Source organism: Ahaetulla prasina, chromosome 6 (assembly GCF_028640845.1).
Source record: "Ahaetulla prasina isolate Xishuangbanna chromosome 6, ASM2864084v1, whole genome shotgun sequence".
Lineage (NCBI taxonomy): Eukaryota > Metazoa > Chordata > Lepidosauria > Squamata > Colubridae > Ahaetulla > Ahaetulla prasina.
Window position 1 is genome coordinate 85,711,765 of NC_080544.1, and position 18,091 is coordinate 85,729,855.

Genomic DNA, 18,091 nt, shown 5'->3' on the forward strand with positions numbered 1-18,091 from the left:
TGTAGTATGAGCTACACATATTATGTTCCATGTGTTCATTAGCCTATTGCAAAACTTTAGGCGTTACCTTTCCTTCATCTTCCCTGTTTTAAAAAAAAAGGTGTCAACAAGTTTATTATTGCTCCCTGTGTTGTAACTACTATAAACAACACAGAATGAACAGTACACTTGAGACCTGAATAAATATGTCAGGTACGTCCCACATTTAAAAATACTTGGGAGGAAATATTTTCAGTATCTCCAGACTTATATGTCCCAAAGATGCTTTTTCAAAAGGCAACTGGACTTGTTTTCTTTGTGGTTTGAAGCTTCTTGGATGAGAAGCAAAATGTCTCCAAGGAAAAACAAAGGAACTCCAGTTGCCTTTTGAAAAAGCACCTTTGGAACAATCATGACCTGGATGACTGAGAATCTCCATAGACCTCCAAGCTTAAATGTATAAATAATTTATTTTTATCACTGCCTATCTTTGCATGAAAATTACCAATTACATTATAAAAGGGGACGTAAAACTATCTTCAAGTTGTCCCAAGAGCCTCCTCAAATTCTATCAGAGGTATAACAAGGGCTTTTATACAATTAGAAGGAAATGATGTAATTACAGTGATTAAAGAAGACCAGTTTCCAAACCTTATTCTTAATAAAACTGAAAGGGCTGCTCCCAAAATAATCAGCTTCATATTAAGATTCCATTATATATACATATACATATGCATACGCAGATACCTATACATATAGGCATGTCTCCAGAAGATCAGTCCACTTTCTTTTTTTTAAATTTTATTTTATTGAGTTTTTACATCTTAAGCAAATCTTAATTATATCTTAAGCATATCTGCGACCATTTACATAGCATAACATTCCAATTCGAATACATCCTATACATTTTTTACTATACATTTTGATTCTCTGTCTTTTTTTTTATCAGTCCATTTTCATTCAGACCTCTTATTTTCTTCTCTCTATCAAGTATCTATCTTTATTTTTTTGATTTCATTAATTCATGGTGTTTACCATCTACTCCAACAAATACCCCTGGACTCCGACAAATACCTGACCTTAGGACCTTCCGCCGCAAACTTAAAACCTACTTATTTCGTCTTGCTGGACTCGCTTAAATTTTAAATTATCAAATTGATTTTATGGGTTTTAAATTTTTTGTAAATTTTAGAGGGTAATATTTTATCTATAAGTAGCCATATCAAATAGGTTTTTTAAGGGATGTTTTTAGTTTTGTATTGTTGTTTTCTTTCTGTATTTTATTCTTGGCTGTACACCGCCCTGAGTCCTTCGGGAGAAGGGCGGTCTATAAATAAAAATATTCTATTCTATTCTATTCTATTCTATTCTATTCTATTCTATTCTATTCTATTCTACTCCTCTTATATTCAAATTATCATGTTCCATATGTCATTACCAGCCCATCTCTGTGGCTGGAGACTTCAGTAGAAATGGGACTATCTCAATCACATAGACGTTGATCCATTAATAGCATCTGGAGAGTCCCAGAATCCAGCAGCAATATGAGAGACCAAAATCATAAAAGAACCAAGTGGAACACAAAGCCAGTATGAGCCACATGATTCTCTCCTTGACCAGCCTTGTGAGTCAGTTCAAGGAAGAAAAGAGCCAGCTGCTCGAAGAAAGCCACATGGAGCCTTGTGACTAGGCTGACCCAGTCAGACCTGCTGCAGCTGAATGAGGAGAAGGAAAAATAAAAACAGATACATTAAACAACTAACCCTACATGTAAATGTAGTGTTGTACTTTGATGAAGGTATCTTTTCTTTTATGTCACTGAGAGCATATGCACCAAGACAAATTCCTTGTGTGTCCAATCACACTTGGCAATAAAAATTCTATTCTATTCTAAAATATGTATCTCATATGTGTCATTTTGCACATGCATGTTGCAATATAAACTAATGGATCTCCATACAGATCAGAGGTTCAACAACTAGCCTCATGGTACGACCAGAACAATCTGGAACTGAACACACTCAAAACTGTAGAAATGGTGATAGACTTTAGGAGAAACCCTTCCTTATTTCCACCTCTTACAATACTAGACAACACAGTATCAACAGTACAGACTTTCAAATTTCTAGGTTCTACCATATCACAAGTTCTAAAATGGACAGCTAACATCAAAAACATCATCAAAAAAGCACAACAAAGAATGTTCTTTCTGTGCCAACTCAGAAAGCTCAAACTGCCCAAGGAGCAGCTGATCCAGTTCTACAGAGGAAGTATTGAGTCTGTCATCTGCACCTCTATAACTGTCTGGTTTGGTTCTGCAACTCAACAAGACAGACACAGACTTCAGAGGATAATTAGAACTGCAGAAAAAACAATTGCTACCAACCTGCCTTCCATTGAGGACCTGTATACTACACAAGTCAAAAAGAGGGCTGTGAAAATATTTACAGACCCCTCACATCCTGGACATAAACTGTTTCAACTCCCACCCTCAAAACGACGCTATAGAGCACTGCACACCAGAACAACTAGACACAAGAACAGTTTTTCCCCGAACGCCATCACTCCGTTAAACAAATAATTCCCTCAACACTGTCAAACTATTTACTAAGTCTGCACTACTATTAATCTTCTCATTGTTCCCATCACCCATCTCCTTCCACTCATGACTGTATGACTATAACTTTGTTGCTTGTATCATTACGATTTATATTGATATTGTTTCCTGATTGCTTATTTGTATCCTATGACTATCATTAAGTGTTGTGCCTTATGATTCTTGATGAACATATCTTTTCTTTTATGTATACTGAGAGCATATGCACCAAGACAAATTCCTTGTGTGTCCAATCACACTTGACCAATAAAAAATTCTATTCTATTCTATTCTATTCTATTCTATTCTATTCTATTCTATTCTATTCTATTCTATTCTATTCTATTATCTGAAAAAAAAATGCATAATTACCGGTACCCCTTTCCTTTCCTTTCCTTCTTCCTGTTCTCTTCTATTTTTCATTATTACTCTCTCCCTGAGACAAATTGCAAGCAGAATAGTCACTTAGTAGAAATTCTGCCTTTTGGCATTAAAAACTAAGCAATAGCTATAAAAGTATTCACATCCTATTTATACACACCTACGAACCATACTGTGCAAGAAATGGAAATTTTACAGTATAGAGTTGACTTTTGCCCACTTACACCTGTTTTTCCTGTGAAATGCTATTGACAAAAAACGTATTAGAATTCCTAAGAAAATGAGCTGCTTGTTTTTCTCTTTCTAAAACACAGCTGTTTATACACGTTGGCTGTGTAGAACAGTGTGTGTGGGGGGGATTATGACAGATATTTTGTGCAGCGAGAGTGTCTATTTTGTGCTGGTAAGAACAATATCTTTGAAAACTCAACAATATTCATCTTAATTCCAGAGTTTTGCTAAAGAAAAAATTATACACACACAAACTTTTAAATTAAAGAAAGAAAATAATCCAAGCAGTTTGCCAAGCCTACAAGATAACAACAGATAAAGCTGGGATCTGCTGATAAGAACTTATTTAGAAATTTGACTACAGAATAGACATTTGCAAGGGAAATTGACAAACATAAATGAGAATTTATAGGAGAAATTACTGGAATATACACAGCAACTGTGTTTGAAGTCTTTGGCTTCAAAAGACAGAAAGAATTGGCAATCAAAACCCTGCCTCTTTTTAGGTGCATACAATGTATATAACGTACATTAAAAGGGCAGGGCTTTGATTGTGCAATTCCACTTGTCCTTTCAAAGCCAGTGACTGCTGTTGTGGATGCCTGTTTGAAGAAAAGAGAAAGGCAACTAATGGAGCTGGGGCAGGAGTATATTTATGAACATGCAGAATCAATTTTATATTATTTTATCGTGATGCACATAATGATTGACTGTCAGTTAATTGACTCAGTTAATTGACTGACAGCAATGGGAGCCTAGTTATGTAGCATTCCGGTTTTTTGTTTTTTTTAAAATGCATTATATTTATAAATGCATTAGTTTTTAACCTATTTCTCTCACACTTGCAACACTATGACTGAGTTTGTACAACTTGCTTAATGACGTCATTGTTGTGCTTGGCCACACTGCCTCTAGGTGGTTCACACACCAAAACAATATAAAAACAGACATACAAACCCTAGAACCCAAAGAAGAGCAAAATGGCAAATCCAGCAACCTCCCCTCCCTCCCCCAAACCTCCCACTAACAACTGACATCCAACAAAGGGGACAACAAACATTCCAGCACAAATCCTAGGGCAATAGTCAGGTCTTTTGTGCTTCTTTGGATTCAGGAGGAATCTCATTCCAGAGGGCAAGCACCACATAGAGAAAGTGCACTTCCCAAGTCCTGATAAGTGATGCTGTTTAATCAAAAGAAACTGGACCTTACCTACCTGGTCAGTCTGAATTGGCTGGGCAGGTAGTGGCCCTTCAAGTAAGTGGACCCCATGCTGTGTATATCTTTATAGGTCACAACCAGCATCTTGAATCATACCTGGACACAAACTGGCAACCAGTGAAGCTTGCGAAGCAGAGGACAAACAGGCTTGCTGATAACTGTCCACACCACTGCATTCTGGACCAGCTGAAATTTCCATATAGTCTTCAAAGGCAGCCACATGCACTTAAAGACATAGTAAGCCTCCTTAGTTTTAATCTTCATTGATTAGGGGTAGGGAGTATAATATGCATTGATGTGCGCTTTATGCTCATATATTAAATGAAACAGATACTGACCTCTGGCTACTGATGTGTGCTTACTGGAGATCTATTCTGTTTGAAAGGAATGCCGTTAACAGGTCTGAAACAATAAGGGAATTCCAGTGTAAATCCTTGGAAGCAATTCACAAGGGGATAAAGAGTAAAGAAATTTGTGTCAAATAATTAATAATTGTAATATACTAGGGGTAACTAAGGCTGAAACAGAGGCTACCCAGGCACAATTGATCTCAAGACCAAATAGCTCAGCAAATTTGAAATTATAAAGCTTTTGCCAGCTAAACATCAAGGACAAGCAAAAATGTTTAAATAAGTTGCTGCAGTCAGACTTCATCAGCACGATTCCCGTAATGGCTACAAATTAGGCTCTGAGCTGTACTCAGGCATGGGATTGCTTTCTTTTTTTTAATCTCCTAAAGAAAAGAGGGACTGAGGTGAGCATCACGTTCATTTATATTATTTGGAAGGCATCAAGTGGCAGTATTTTAAAATATTTATCTCAAGCTCCTGATTTAATTCTCAGCATCATGGTTTAATCTCTGTTGTATTGCTTGTAATATTCATTATAATTACGGTTACAGATTGCTTACTAATTGTGTCCACATTGTTCTACATTTCAGACAAAAGCTTGCTAAATAAAACAAATCTCTTGGCTGAAAGGACTGATATTTTCCATTTTCTAAATCTCCACTGGAAAAGTATTAAAGTGTAACAACATTGTCAGCTGAATGTTTTCTTCAGAGGTAGTTGATTCTGAAAGTGTAACTCCATGCCTAATAATAATCCACATTCCAGACAACAGGAGGGTAGATTAATTGTGAGATAGAGGATCATATTCTTTAACATTATATATATATATATATATTGTTTATTCAGGGACTTAGTGATCAGGACAAAGGTTGATTTGGGTGGAATTATCGTTCAGATAAAAGGAGAATGGCAATCAGGCAGGAAGAACTGGCCTGTTGGGTGGTTGATGATAAGGACATATGGGAGGATATAGAGATTGGTAGAAATTGAGGTGAATAGAATAGCACAATGAAAATGTGAGATGACTGGTGATTACAGACAGAGTTCAGACTCATCTGGCTGAGGATGGAGCTGGATGGGACGTGTCATTCGGAGTCACAAGCAGAATCTGCAAAACCGTGCAACTGTGCAGAGAATGGGAAAGGAGGAGCATGGTGTGTCAAGACTACTACAGCCAGAGCTTTTATAGGTGGATGAATCTGTTGTAATGGTATGTGGGAATGATCCTGGGGAACTTTAGGAAGAGCTACAGACAGAACAACAGGCATATAAAAGATGTCTTGACCCACAGAAGAGAAGGAAGGCGTGGAAAACATTTCAGAAGGGACCCTCCCTAGTTTTTCAGAGAGTAAGAAATACCATCAGTCTTGCAAGTTTCTGTTAATATAACCTTACAATAAAGAACAGAGCTAGTACTCCTGGCTGTGCTTCTTGTAGGGTCTATCTCATAGGACTAACATCAATTCTGCAAGATTCATTTGGTTTTGGAGGTGCTTGAAGAGTTTCCCAAAAATCTGAAGGCCATTTCTGTTGAGACCTTTTTTGAGTCTTCCCTCTGCACCAATAGAGGAGGAAGATGTGTTGGATATGTTCACCACCTTGAGTTAATTGTAAAAAAACAATAAAGGTGGGATATACCCTGTTTTCCCCAAAATAAGACATCCCCTGATAATAAGCCCAATCGGGCTTTTGATCGCATGGCAATAAGGCCAAGCGTTTATTTCAGGGTTCAAAAAAAATATAAGACAGGGTTCTGGCAAAGATTACAGCTAGCAAACCAATTCAGAAGGAAAAAGATTGAACTGTGTTACACATTCAGCTTCAAGCCCTAGATTGTCCTCTTCATCAGACAATAAAGACAAGGAGATAGATACAAAAACAACAACGTGTATATATGAAACTTACAATATCTATATCTAGAACATATCTGGCTCTGAATCTGAGGAGTAAGAAAATAGGAATTCTTAAGCCAGTATAATAATATGGCAGTGGTTCTTATACTAGAAGAAAATGGGAATAAGATGCAGAGGAAATATATGAAACGAAGGAACTTCATCACTTAAGTCAGGCTATCATAAAAGTGGTTCCTTTTGTAAAAGATAAGATGACTTGACTAATTTTAGTATTCCAAACATTACATCCACATCGACTGTTATGTCTGTGACTGGTGTTCAGAAAAATCTGCTTTCTAGCATAAACTCTCCTACAAAGGCCATCACAGGCTCAGCAGCATCAGCCATGCAAAGCAGTATCTCAAATCGTTTATGGGCTGAGGAATACAATGTTTCTACATCACTGATTGTTCCTGTTACACCACTGAGTACTACAACCGCCTGGTCTACAACGACCAGCGGTATTTTTTTTTATTTGAAAAGTTTTACAAAAAGAAATGTTTTTTCCCCCATTCCCCCTCCCTCCCCCCTCTCTCAAAAATCCCTCCCCCCCAGACTTCCCGGAGCAAACACAAGGCATAGTTCAAAAAACTAACATTCATACATTAAATTTTTAAAGTCTAACACAATTATAATCCTTCTCTTTCACATATCCTGACTTCCTCCTTTAAAGTCAAAAATTACGTCCTTCATTCAAAGGCAGTCTGATATCTCTTAGTCTGATATCTATTTTGAATATAGTCAATCCATTTCTTCCATTCATTTAAATATTTTTCTTGAGTATTGTCTTTCAAAAAGGCTGAGATTTTGGCCATCTCCGCCAAAATAGAAACTTTCAATTTCCATTCTTCTATTGTGGGTAGTTCTTTTTTCTTCCAGTACTGTCCAATCAGTAATCTTGCTGCTGTTATCAAGTTCAATATCAATTTAGTATCAGTTACTGTATAGTCCATCGTAATCCCTAAAAGGAAAAATTGTGGTTGAAACTTAATCTTCTTCAAAATATTCTGCATAATCCACCAAATTTTTATCCAGAAAGACTTAATTTTCTTACAAGTCCACCATACATGAAAATATGTAGCATCATCACAATTGCATCTCCAACATTTCGCTTGCATATCTGGATACATACATAATAGTTTCTTAGGATCTAAATGCCATTTATAAAACATCTTATAAAAGTTTTCCCTTAAATTTTGCGCTTGCGTAAATTTAACATTTCTAACCCAAATTCTCTCCCAAGTTTCCAATTATTGGTTCCTGAATATTCTGCGCCCATTTTATCATACAATCCTTTATCAAGTCCCTTTCAGAATCTATTTCTACCAACACATTATACAATCTCTTTATATGCCCCTGGGTTTGATTTCTAATTTGTTTTACCAAATTTTTTTCATTTTGAATAATACCAATTTTCTGATTTTCTTTCCATCTAGCCTTTAACTGCCCATATTGAAACCACGTGTAATTCCTCCCTTCTTCTTTTAATGTATGCAAAGATTTTAATTGTAAATTTCCCCTCTCATTATATAAAAGTTGTTTGTAAGTAATCATTTCTTGTTCCTGTTCTATACTAATATTCTCTACTGGTGTGCCGGGGACTCGCCCATATAGGAATTTTATAATTTAACTTATAATAATACTTATTTATTTATTTTATTTATTTATTTATTTTATCACATTTATATACCGCCCTATCTCCCTAGGGACTCAGGGCGGTTCACAGGCAAATAAAAAGTACATATAAATACAGACTAAAATAACAGTTAAAAAACTTATTCTACATGGCCGAATTTTTAAAAAGCAATATAAATAATAAAACCCCTTAAAACCAGTATAAATTTAAAATCTAATCCAGTCCTGCGCAGATAAATAAATGTGTTTTAAGCTCGCGATGGAAGGTTCGGAGGTCCGGAAGTTGACGAAGTCCTGGGGGGAGTTCGTTCCAGAGGGTGGGAGCCCCCACAGAGAAGGCCCTTCCCCTGGGTGTCGCCAGACGGCACTGCCTCGCTGACGGCACCCTGAGGAGTCCCTCTCTGTGAGAGCGCACGGGTCGGTGAGAGGTATTCGGTAGCAGTAGGCGGTCCCGTAAGTAGCCCGGCCCTATGCTATGGAGCGCTTTAAAGATGGTTACCAAAACCTTGAAGCGCACCCGGAAGGCCACAGGTAGCCAGTGCAGTCTGCGCAGGATAGGTGTCACACGGGAGCCGCGAGGGGCTCCCTCTATCACCCGCGCAGCTGCATTCTGAACTAACTGAAGCCTCCGGATGCCCCTCAAGGGGAGCCCCATGTAGAGAGCATTGCAGTAATCCAGACGAGATGTCACGTGACTTCTTTCAAACACGCAAAAGAGCAATTCTCAACACATGATTCTTAAAAGCTTTATCTACCTTCTTATCATATAATAAATATGCATGCCAACCATATAATAAATCATAGCCTTCTATATTCAAAATCCTTTCCTCCGTTAAGTTAAACCAATCACTTATTACAGAGAGAACAACTGCTTCATAATACAATTTTAAGTTAGGCATTTTTAATCCTCCTCTTTCCCGTGTATCTTGGAGGAGGCATCTTTTCTGTATTGGTTGGACCAGCGGTATTATTTCACCTTCAGAAGTCAGGGAGAGGCAGAGGTTATACTTCATTCCTGTTCAGGAAGAAGAATTGGAATCCCAAAGAAAAGCTAGATCAAGACAAACAAGGCAATCCAGAAGATCTACACAGGGTGTAACATTAACCCATGTCCAGGAAGCTAGGGGAAAAAATGATAGAAGTTGGGCTACATGAATTAGAGAACAAGAGAATGAAGAATAGGAAGGAAAAGAAAAACATGACAAAGGAAACCAAATAGAAAAGAAAGAACCAGAAACTAAGGATGATGATAAAGTTATGTGTGAACCTTAGAAGAGCTGTATCGTAGTTATAGAAATACATCTTCAACTCCATCAATTTCTTAGCAGCCGCATCTTCTAATTTTTCAACCCAAACGAATAGAGCGAACAGCATTATAGACATAACTTCTGCTTACTCAAGAAGTGCAGCAAAAGAAAATGAGAAAGGAAAAAACAGACAAGAAAGAACAAGGGAAAAGATAAATCATGAACGAAATCAACAAGAGAAAGAGAAAAACAAAGATCCACTGAAATTTGTTTTTGGACTTAGGATAATGATGAAACAAGAACATGTGCCCAATTCCAGAAGAGGAAACTAATAAAAAAGAAGCGAAGAGTGACAGTCATTCAAGATATGACACAGGGTCATCTGGAGATTGTTATGACTCAATATTAAGATGACCCGCTTACAGTTACTTGGAAAATCACAAATTATATGCCAGTAAACTAGAAAAAGAAGATAGAACTTATTTTTACAAACTTTATTAAAGATTATAGCTCAAAATGAAAACTGAAAGCATAATTGCATGATACAAATTAATGGCCCTTAAACTATAACTAAGGAAGGAAACCCAGAAAAATGTGTTGATCAATCTTTGAAAGAAATGGAAAAAGGGGAGTGATTAGCTCTGAAAAGGCAAATATATGAAATGGAAGAATTCAAGATGCTATCAGACTGAAGGCAGATAACCAGGGGCTAAAGGATGAATATTCGGCTTTGATCAGGGTAATCAGCAAACTCTCCAAATAAAATTGTTTACTCTTATCAGCAAATCAGGGGATTGCACATAATTAGTAATTCCAGTGGACCACAGAATAGAAGTCATTGGATTCCTGGGAAAATTTCTTGGAGACTGTTGTTTTCAGATATTCTGTCAAAAGCCCTTTTACCTGTGTGTGTTTTAAACCAAGATCCTATTTTTATGTTAAAAGCAGCTGCTGAGAAGACAAAATGACTGAGAACTCTCATTTACAAGATCTGATCAATCTGAATATTGAATCAGTAAGCCTTAATTGTACATAAATGCATTTTTAATAAAAGCTTTCTGCTATCTGTTACCTTATTTTGTTGCTTTGTCACTGTTTCTGGTTTTTTTGGCAGGGATTTTATTCCTATATGCCACTTGGAATCACTATGAATTCGATAGCCGTATAAATTTCCTTAATAAGTAAAATAAGTAAGGCTAGATTCATTACACAGTCGGATGTCCTAATTTTAAAAAGTGCTCCAAAAGAATATAAAGGCTGAAGATTCAATAGCCACTGAGAGATAAAAGAGAATCAAAAGTCACAATCTCCACTCTGTTCCCCGACTACCCACTGACCAATTTAATGGCAAATATAATTTTAGTGTGGTAGCTTTGGTATAAAAACCAGAAATTCAATGTCACAGATCCACAGTATTAACATCATGGCAGTACAGGTAATCTTTGATTTACGACCATAATTGAGCCCAACATTTATGTTGCTAAGTGAGACAGTTATTAAGTGAATCACTGCAGGTGTTAAGTGAGTAAGATGATTGTTAAGTGAATCTAACTTCACCATTGACTTTGCTTGTGAGAAGATTGCAAAATCCCAGGACATTGCAATCGTCACAAATATTGCCAAGTGTCTGAATTTTGATCACATGACCATGGGGCATGCTGAAATGGTCATAAATGTGAAAAATGGCCATAAGTCACTTTTTTCAGCGCCGTTGTAACTTTGAACAATTACTAAATGAACTGTTGTTAAGTCGAGCATTACCTATATCAAAAAGCTTTGCATTGATGATTTAAATTTTGACAGCAGTTTTAACTACATTTCCTGTTAACTTAATAGGGATTTGTATCTTGGAACAAGTTTCTGTACTATTATGGTGCTAAAGCCATGCTGAAAAAAAGGATTAGTCTATGATTGTTACAGTTCATTGTGTCAGATGGACATATTGATTTAATGGTTTCAGATGAATGGTGTGAAAAGCAGGGAGGATGAGTGAAATTAAAATAGAGATTAGTCCTGTCCTAAACAAAAGGTTGGATTTGATAGTGTAAATGACCTTGTCCAAATCTATAAATTTATTATCTGTCCACTTGTACTTCCTTCTTTGTGAAATTACTCTTTCTCTACTTGTAACTTAATATTTCTCAATAAGCAAAACCAGTCATCTTGCCAGTCAAAGTTAAAGCTGTAAAGCGTTTCCAGGCAGGCACTAGGTGCTGTTCCTATGTGAGAAAGTTTGTGAGAAAGCAATAATTCACATTCACTTTTGATATACCCACACGGTTGCAATTCTTGTTGCAAGAGCCCCGCGCATCAAAAGTGAGTACGAATGATGGTATCTTCACAAACTTTCTCACAGAGACGGTATTCCTGGAACCACTTTGCAGTTTCCTCTTTCGTCCCCACCCTTTTTGGCTGAGGTTCCTCGCTTTCTTTTTTTAATTTATATGAAATGACGGTTTGATTTAAAAGCCCTCAAAGAGGGCGAGGACTTAAGTTAGGAACACGGGCCAGTTTCACCCAAACAACCCAGTCATTCTCGCCCATTTCGGATTCCCTCCCTTTCGCCTCGAAAGCCAGAAACTGACACTTGAAATGGAATTCTTGTTTTACCCGAAATTTATACCTGAGGCTGTTGCCCAACCGTTGTGCGTGCGTGCGTGTATACAAGAACTGCTCCACTCTTTGCATCCAAGTTTCCAGCTTCTGGATTCAAAGCACGCTCCGGGTTTAGGATTAAAGGTTTGGGGGAAAAACGAGAAGCACTTTTTGTAAAAGAAAGTTTGTGGAGGGGGCAGGTTAACTCCACGCGCACGTGTACACAAGCGTGCTTTCCACACCCCACACCCCCACTTTCTTCTTCTTCTTTTGCCGGCTCGGGAACAAAGTGGCTCTTTGCAACCAGGGCAGTTGCCGGCTTCGTGCGTCCGTGTTCCTCGTGTTTTGTTTTTTTTCCCCAAGCCGCAAGAACTGTATGCAAATAGGGAGCCCGCCCGGCACTTCCTCTTCGCCCGCCCACCCACCGGTCAGCCCGCCCTGCTCGGGGGGCGAAGGCGGGGGCGGGGGAGAAGGGCGCAAGCGAGGCCAGGCCTGAGGGAAAAGAGGTCGGGGGGTCGGGCCGGAATGCCTCTCTGTGGACCGGAGTTCCTCTCACACAACCCCAACCACCCCCCCACATGAAAGGTGGGAAGCGCTCCGCCCCCTCCCCGTTTGCAGGCTGCAAGGCTCCTCCCCCCGGATCGTGCAGCTGTTGGCCGAGGGCTTTTGCAGGAAGCGGTATTTAAAACAGGCTGCCAGGAACATGTGAACCGCGCAGTCTTCGGAAGGGCTCGGAGGAGGCGGAGGCGAGAGAGAGAAAGAAAGAGAGGGAGCTGGCTGGGAATTGGTGCGAGCGCCGGCCTCCCTCCACCCTTCCCCACCCCCGCGGCCGGAATGGGAGCTTGGTCACGTACGGGCAGCAGGAACGGCTGCTCCAGCTCGCCGAGCCCCACCGTCCCTAGCAGACTGCACTGAGCGCACGGACGGTGCCCGAGGGAGGGAGGGAGCGAGCGAGCCGCCGCTCCAGCCCGGAGACCCCCCGGAGAGTCGACTTTCGCCTTCTTTTTAGCTGCTGGTGCCGGCCGCCGTGCAGCGCGAAGCGAGGTGCGTCCAAGCCGCGGATTTGGGGGGGGGGGACGTCCTTTCTTTCTCTCCTTCCTCAGCAAAGGCGTCCTTACTTTTGGGGGGGGGAGGAGGGGCCCGGGCAGAGGGATTTACGCGCAGGAGTATGGTTCTTTTTTAAAAAAAAATGCTTAGCTTCTTGGAGGTTGGGTTGACTTGAGAAATGCCCTCTCGCTTTGCGAACCGACTTCTTGAAGACGGGATCGGGTCGTGAAGGGAACAAAAAGGGGTCCGGGTTGGTGGGGGCAGGCGGGAAGAGGGGGTTGGGTTGGATCGCTGAAGAGGAGAAAGAAAGCAGAGGCGAAGGTAGGCGCGGGCCTTTTTCTTTCTTTCTTTTTTGTTTTTCCAGCCTGCTTTTGGCTCAAAACGCGCGTCTTTCTCCAGTCCTGTGGTTCGGTCTTCCCGGGGGGGGCAGCCGTTTCGGGCTCGGTCCACGGGCTGGATCCCAAACCCTCCGAAGCCTCGCTTTGAGCCTGGCTAGGACTTGTTTCGAAGTTAAGCGTTTGCATTGGCCGGGCAGGAAGCAACCGGGACAAAAGAGAGAGAAAAGTTTTTAAGCCGCTTGTCTGAAAGCGGGACGGTTTCCGTCCCACCCTCAGAAAGAAAAGAAAAGAAAAAAAGCCGTAGAAGTGAATGAGATTTTAGCGCCTTCCAGAACCAGGAGTCTCGGAATCCCACTTCGATTTTTTGGCAGGAACGCAACAATGGTATGTGAATTAATGCGGGGCGAATAATCTGGATCTTTCGGCGCAGGGAGAAATCTGGATTAGAGAACCCCACAATTCACAACAAACGCTTTAGAAAAGAAGGCGAGCAAAACCGTACGCCCACCGCCGTTTCGATGCTTTGGATCTGCGTTAGGCGAGAGGAGCAGCTTCTTCGCTCTTGAATAATTGATCTCCTTGGAACGAGATCCCTCGTAGACAAAATAACGGGGAGGGGGCGCGCCTTTTAACGATGGTGTATGATCCTGGAATCGTAAAACTTCAGGAAGTGTAATGAATCAAACGCTGCGTGTCAGGAGCTGGTGAACAGGAAAGGGACTCATCCATCTGAGTAATCTTTGGGTGCTGCATAAACTTGCTAGACACCTGAAGGTTTGCACGGAGAGTAAATTGGTTGGCAACCTCTCCAAAGCTATTTGGTCTAGGGATAGATTACCCATCATACTAATTTGGGGTGTGTATGTATGTGTGCATCCATTTTTTTCTTATGGAAATTGCTCTGATATAAGCAAAGTGTATAACGATTTGAGGTTTTTAATGATGGCATAAAGCAGGCATAACCTTGTATTAACGATAAGATGGAAAGGTTCATTTTAGGGCATTTATAAAAACCTTGGGTTTTGTGAAAAATGAAGCTGTGGTCCCAGAAATGGATAGGTTATTTTGTTTGCAGAAGCAAAACTTTAAAGCATCCATTAGATAAAAATAAAAACAACCCTGTAAACTAGCTTGCAAAGGTTTCTAGTCCATAAGATGCATGAATAAAATTGGCCTGGCAGCAGAATGGGATAGGCAGTTCAGTCTTTTGTACGGTAGCCTGGCACAGCTCTGTGTCTTAAAGGAGGCAACTTTTCTGTATTGGTGCAGAGGGATAGGGAGCCTTCACTGACTTGCTGGGTTCAGTATTCATATCATATCCAAATCTGCCTTGCAATTTCTCAGGATTTCTTCCCCAGCAAAAGTGGCTCCTCTTTTTCTATCTTACAAGGGGCCCAAGAATTTCTTTTGTATTTTAGCAGTGTGTGTTGTTTCCTCTTTGTGGATTGATGATAATATAGTACAGCTAGCAATGGTAACATTTTTTGTGGTATAGTTCTCTAGCCTTCTGAAACCTGCCTGGCTGCCCACATGTCCCTAGTCTGAACATCCCAGCAGGAAGAATTCCTTGGGGATTTAATTGACACTTGTAAAATCTGAGACAAGAACTGTTGGCTGCTGGAAAGATGACAGGCAAGGCAGCACTCTAGGCCACCTTGTAATTAAGGAAGTGGAAGAATACTCCACCCATGAGAGTTAACTGAAATTCTGTTCTCCTCTGAAAGCAAATGTTCATGCAAATTCACTTTTGTAAAATTGAGAAAGGCCTGGTGGGAAAAAGGCAGGAGAATGTTTCTTAACATTTAGTATGTATTCTTGTATCCAGTTTCTTCTTGCTCCTAGCTACAGTCTTTGTGCTGCTTATTTAGAAAGCCAGAGAAGCAATTCAAAAGAGCTTTCCTCCCCTCCTTTTAAGCATTTTAACTCCCTCCCCAGGCTCTTGTTAGAAGAAAACATTTCCAAACTTTAATTTTTGCATGTGTGTGCAGCTGCTGTCTTGCCTTTTCTTTCTGCGACTGCAGTATTTGGCTCCGCCTGCGGGTGGCAGCATGTTTATTTGCTGTGTCATTTAGCCAGAAACAGCCAGGGTTTGTGGAATGTGATTCAGACAGAGAATGACTGGCAGTATGTGGGAATACGAAACTGTCCCGGAAGCTTGGAGGGAGGAACAATTGGCAGTTCTGAAGCCACTGTGCACAAGGTCTCTTTCAAAAGAGCCTTTTGAAAAGAGTTTCACATTCCCACATGCTGCTAGTCATTAATTCTGAATGTGGCAACTTGCAAGGTCATCTGTGGAAGGAAAATGAATCTTTTCCTGTTGTTGGGATAACCAACTGGTGCAGGCATGTTTGTCCTTTATCTTCATTAATCAGTGAAAGATCAGGAGAAGGAAGGAAAACAGTGAACACATCCAAGGGGATGTTAAGAATCCAGGATAATCTGTCCTGGGTAAGTAAATAGGGAAATTGTGGGTGGGTGAGGAGGTAGTTTTTAATTGCCTTTTCCAGAACTGGACTATTTATGGATTCAGGGAAACTTGAATATGTTTATTCGGGTTAATTGGGTCCTAGGCTAGGTCTTCTGTTTTTAAATGGTTTCAGGCTTTGTCTCCAGCCTCAAGAATAGGGGAGAGATTAACTACATTTTAATTTTGGGAACTTGGTAGCATCTTTTCTAACTTTCATCTCTTGATGAAAGAGTCAATAAAATGTATTATAAAAAGTATTGCCGGAGTCCTGATTCTTTGACACCATAGACGTGATGCAACTTTCCTTCTATAATAAACAGCTTTATTTTGTTTACCTGTAGGTCTTTAGGACTTGGAAAGTACTCTGAACACGGTGGGCCCAGGAGGCACACAACCCCCAATGGAAACTGATATGGAGTCTCCGTGTGAAGTCCAGCCAGCTGCCTGTCCGGAAACAAAGCCCCCTGATCCTCCAGAGGTGTTTCCTCCACCTGCAAGTGTCTCCGAAAAGATACCACCAATCAAGCCATGCTTTAAGAAGAAGCAACAGATACAGAAAAGACTGGATTCAGAAGCACTGAGGGCTCTGCGGCCGATCTTCACCAGCTTGCTTGGCACGGGCACCTTAGATGGAATTTTCGTGCCCAGGGGACAGAATAGTAGCCATAGTAACTTGTGCGAATCTGTTGCAAAAAAGAACTTGGGAATTGCAGCTTCATGCCCACAACCAGATAGCAATGTCTTAGTGCCAGGAGCTCCAGCAGTTCAGGGACAACTATCAGATGGACATCTTGAAGAGGAGGTCCAGCCACAGGAGCAGAGCTTCCCTTCCATTACCTCTCCTGCTAATGAGCCATTCCAAGATAGCTGCTTGCATGCTGCCTCTAATGCTGCTGCCCTCCTTGCATACCCTGGCAAGATACTTGAAGGTTACCCATCTGGGATATCCCCAAGTAACAATCAGTGCCTGCTCCAGTGTAATGGGAATCCAGGCGATAAGTTTGGAGCTGGTCTTTTCCAGAACAAAAGTGAAGACGCTTCCCTTGACCTGGTGTTTGAACTTTTGAATCAGTTGCAGTATCACACCCACCAGAAAGATGGGATTGAGATCTGTGTGCACTTTCTTCAAGGCATGTGTGTGTATGGCAGCGATTGCCCCAAGCATCATACTGTCCTGCCATATCACTGGCAAGCCAGGAGAACCACTACACAGGTGTGGCAAAGTGTGACGACCGATTCCCAGGAGCATCTGGAGAGACTGTACTGCAATCCAGACAACGACAAGGTCAAAATGAGATATCGGTAGGTCTTTTAATACAATTGTGCTGGTGGAACAAAAAATAGGATTTAGAAATCTTACTAGAGTTGCAGAATTTGTGCCGTAGAACGCAACAGTTCATGTCTGATTAGGGCAGATGATGTATATGCTGAGGAACAGGTTTAAATGTAACAGCTTCCTTCCTTCCCTCTTCCCCTCACCTTCTAAAAGACAATTTTGTGTAGAAAAGAAGTTTCTCTGAAGACTTTCTACATAATTGAGACTTGTTTCTAGGTTCATTAATTGGATGGTTGTTTATCTAATGTCAGTAATAGTGAAATAATAATTCAAGAGATACTCTTTAAAACCAAAATAAAAGTCAAACAAGTAATTGAAGAAAACAGAACATGTTGGTGGATATACTATTTGAGTTTTATCATTGGTTTCAGATGATTAATTCTGGTCTGGAAACAAAAAGTGGTGCTGTAAATTGGAAACTGTTAAAAAGTTTTGATTGGCTGTTTTGTTAAATCAATATCTTACCTTTCCTGCCAGTTCCCCAGTCTCTCTGAGATAACTTGGATTGAGAGATAGTAGTTATCCAGTGAGCCTCTGCATTTTTAGTCTGGCTCACTTCTAGTCTCTCAATCACTATACTACCCTGCACATTTCTAGTCAGATCACAGACCTTAATTAGATCAACTAGATTCCCATAGTCAACAAACAGATGCTTGTCTCCTGTTTTTTTTCTTTTCTGATTAGATTTAAAGAGCATGCACTGTGTTCTTAAATGGATTTTTAATGTCATACTACTGATGGCCACTGCTATATATTTCTAAAGGCACATGGAATTT

The 18,091-nt window shown here is 40.2% G+C and overlaps 1 protein-coding gene and 1 pseudogene across 1 annotated transcript in view; both read left to right on the forward strand.

Annotated features, from left to right (window-relative positions):
* The first annotated feature begins 5,823 nt into the window (after nucleotides 1-5,823).
* On the forward strand, nucleotides 5,824-10,033 carry LOC131201322 (protein phosphatase 1 regulatory subunit 12A-like; annotated as a pseudogene).
* A 2,789-nt stretch (nucleotides 10,034-12,822) lies between these two features.
* TIPARP (TCDD inducible poly(ADP-ribose) polymerase) overlaps nucleotides 12,823-18,091 on the forward strand; it is a 39,743-nt gene continuing 34,474 nt past the window's right edge. Inside the window, exons 1-2 of the mRNA XM_058187936.1 lie at nucleotides 12,823-13,171; nucleotides 16,321-17,281. Of these exons, the coding sequence (XP_058043919.1) occupies nucleotides 16,380-17,281 (902 nt within the window). The 5' untranslated portion in view covers nucleotides 12,823-13,171; nucleotides 16,321-16,379. The remainder of the gene's footprint in view (nucleotides 13,172-16,320; nucleotides 17,282-18,091) is intronic.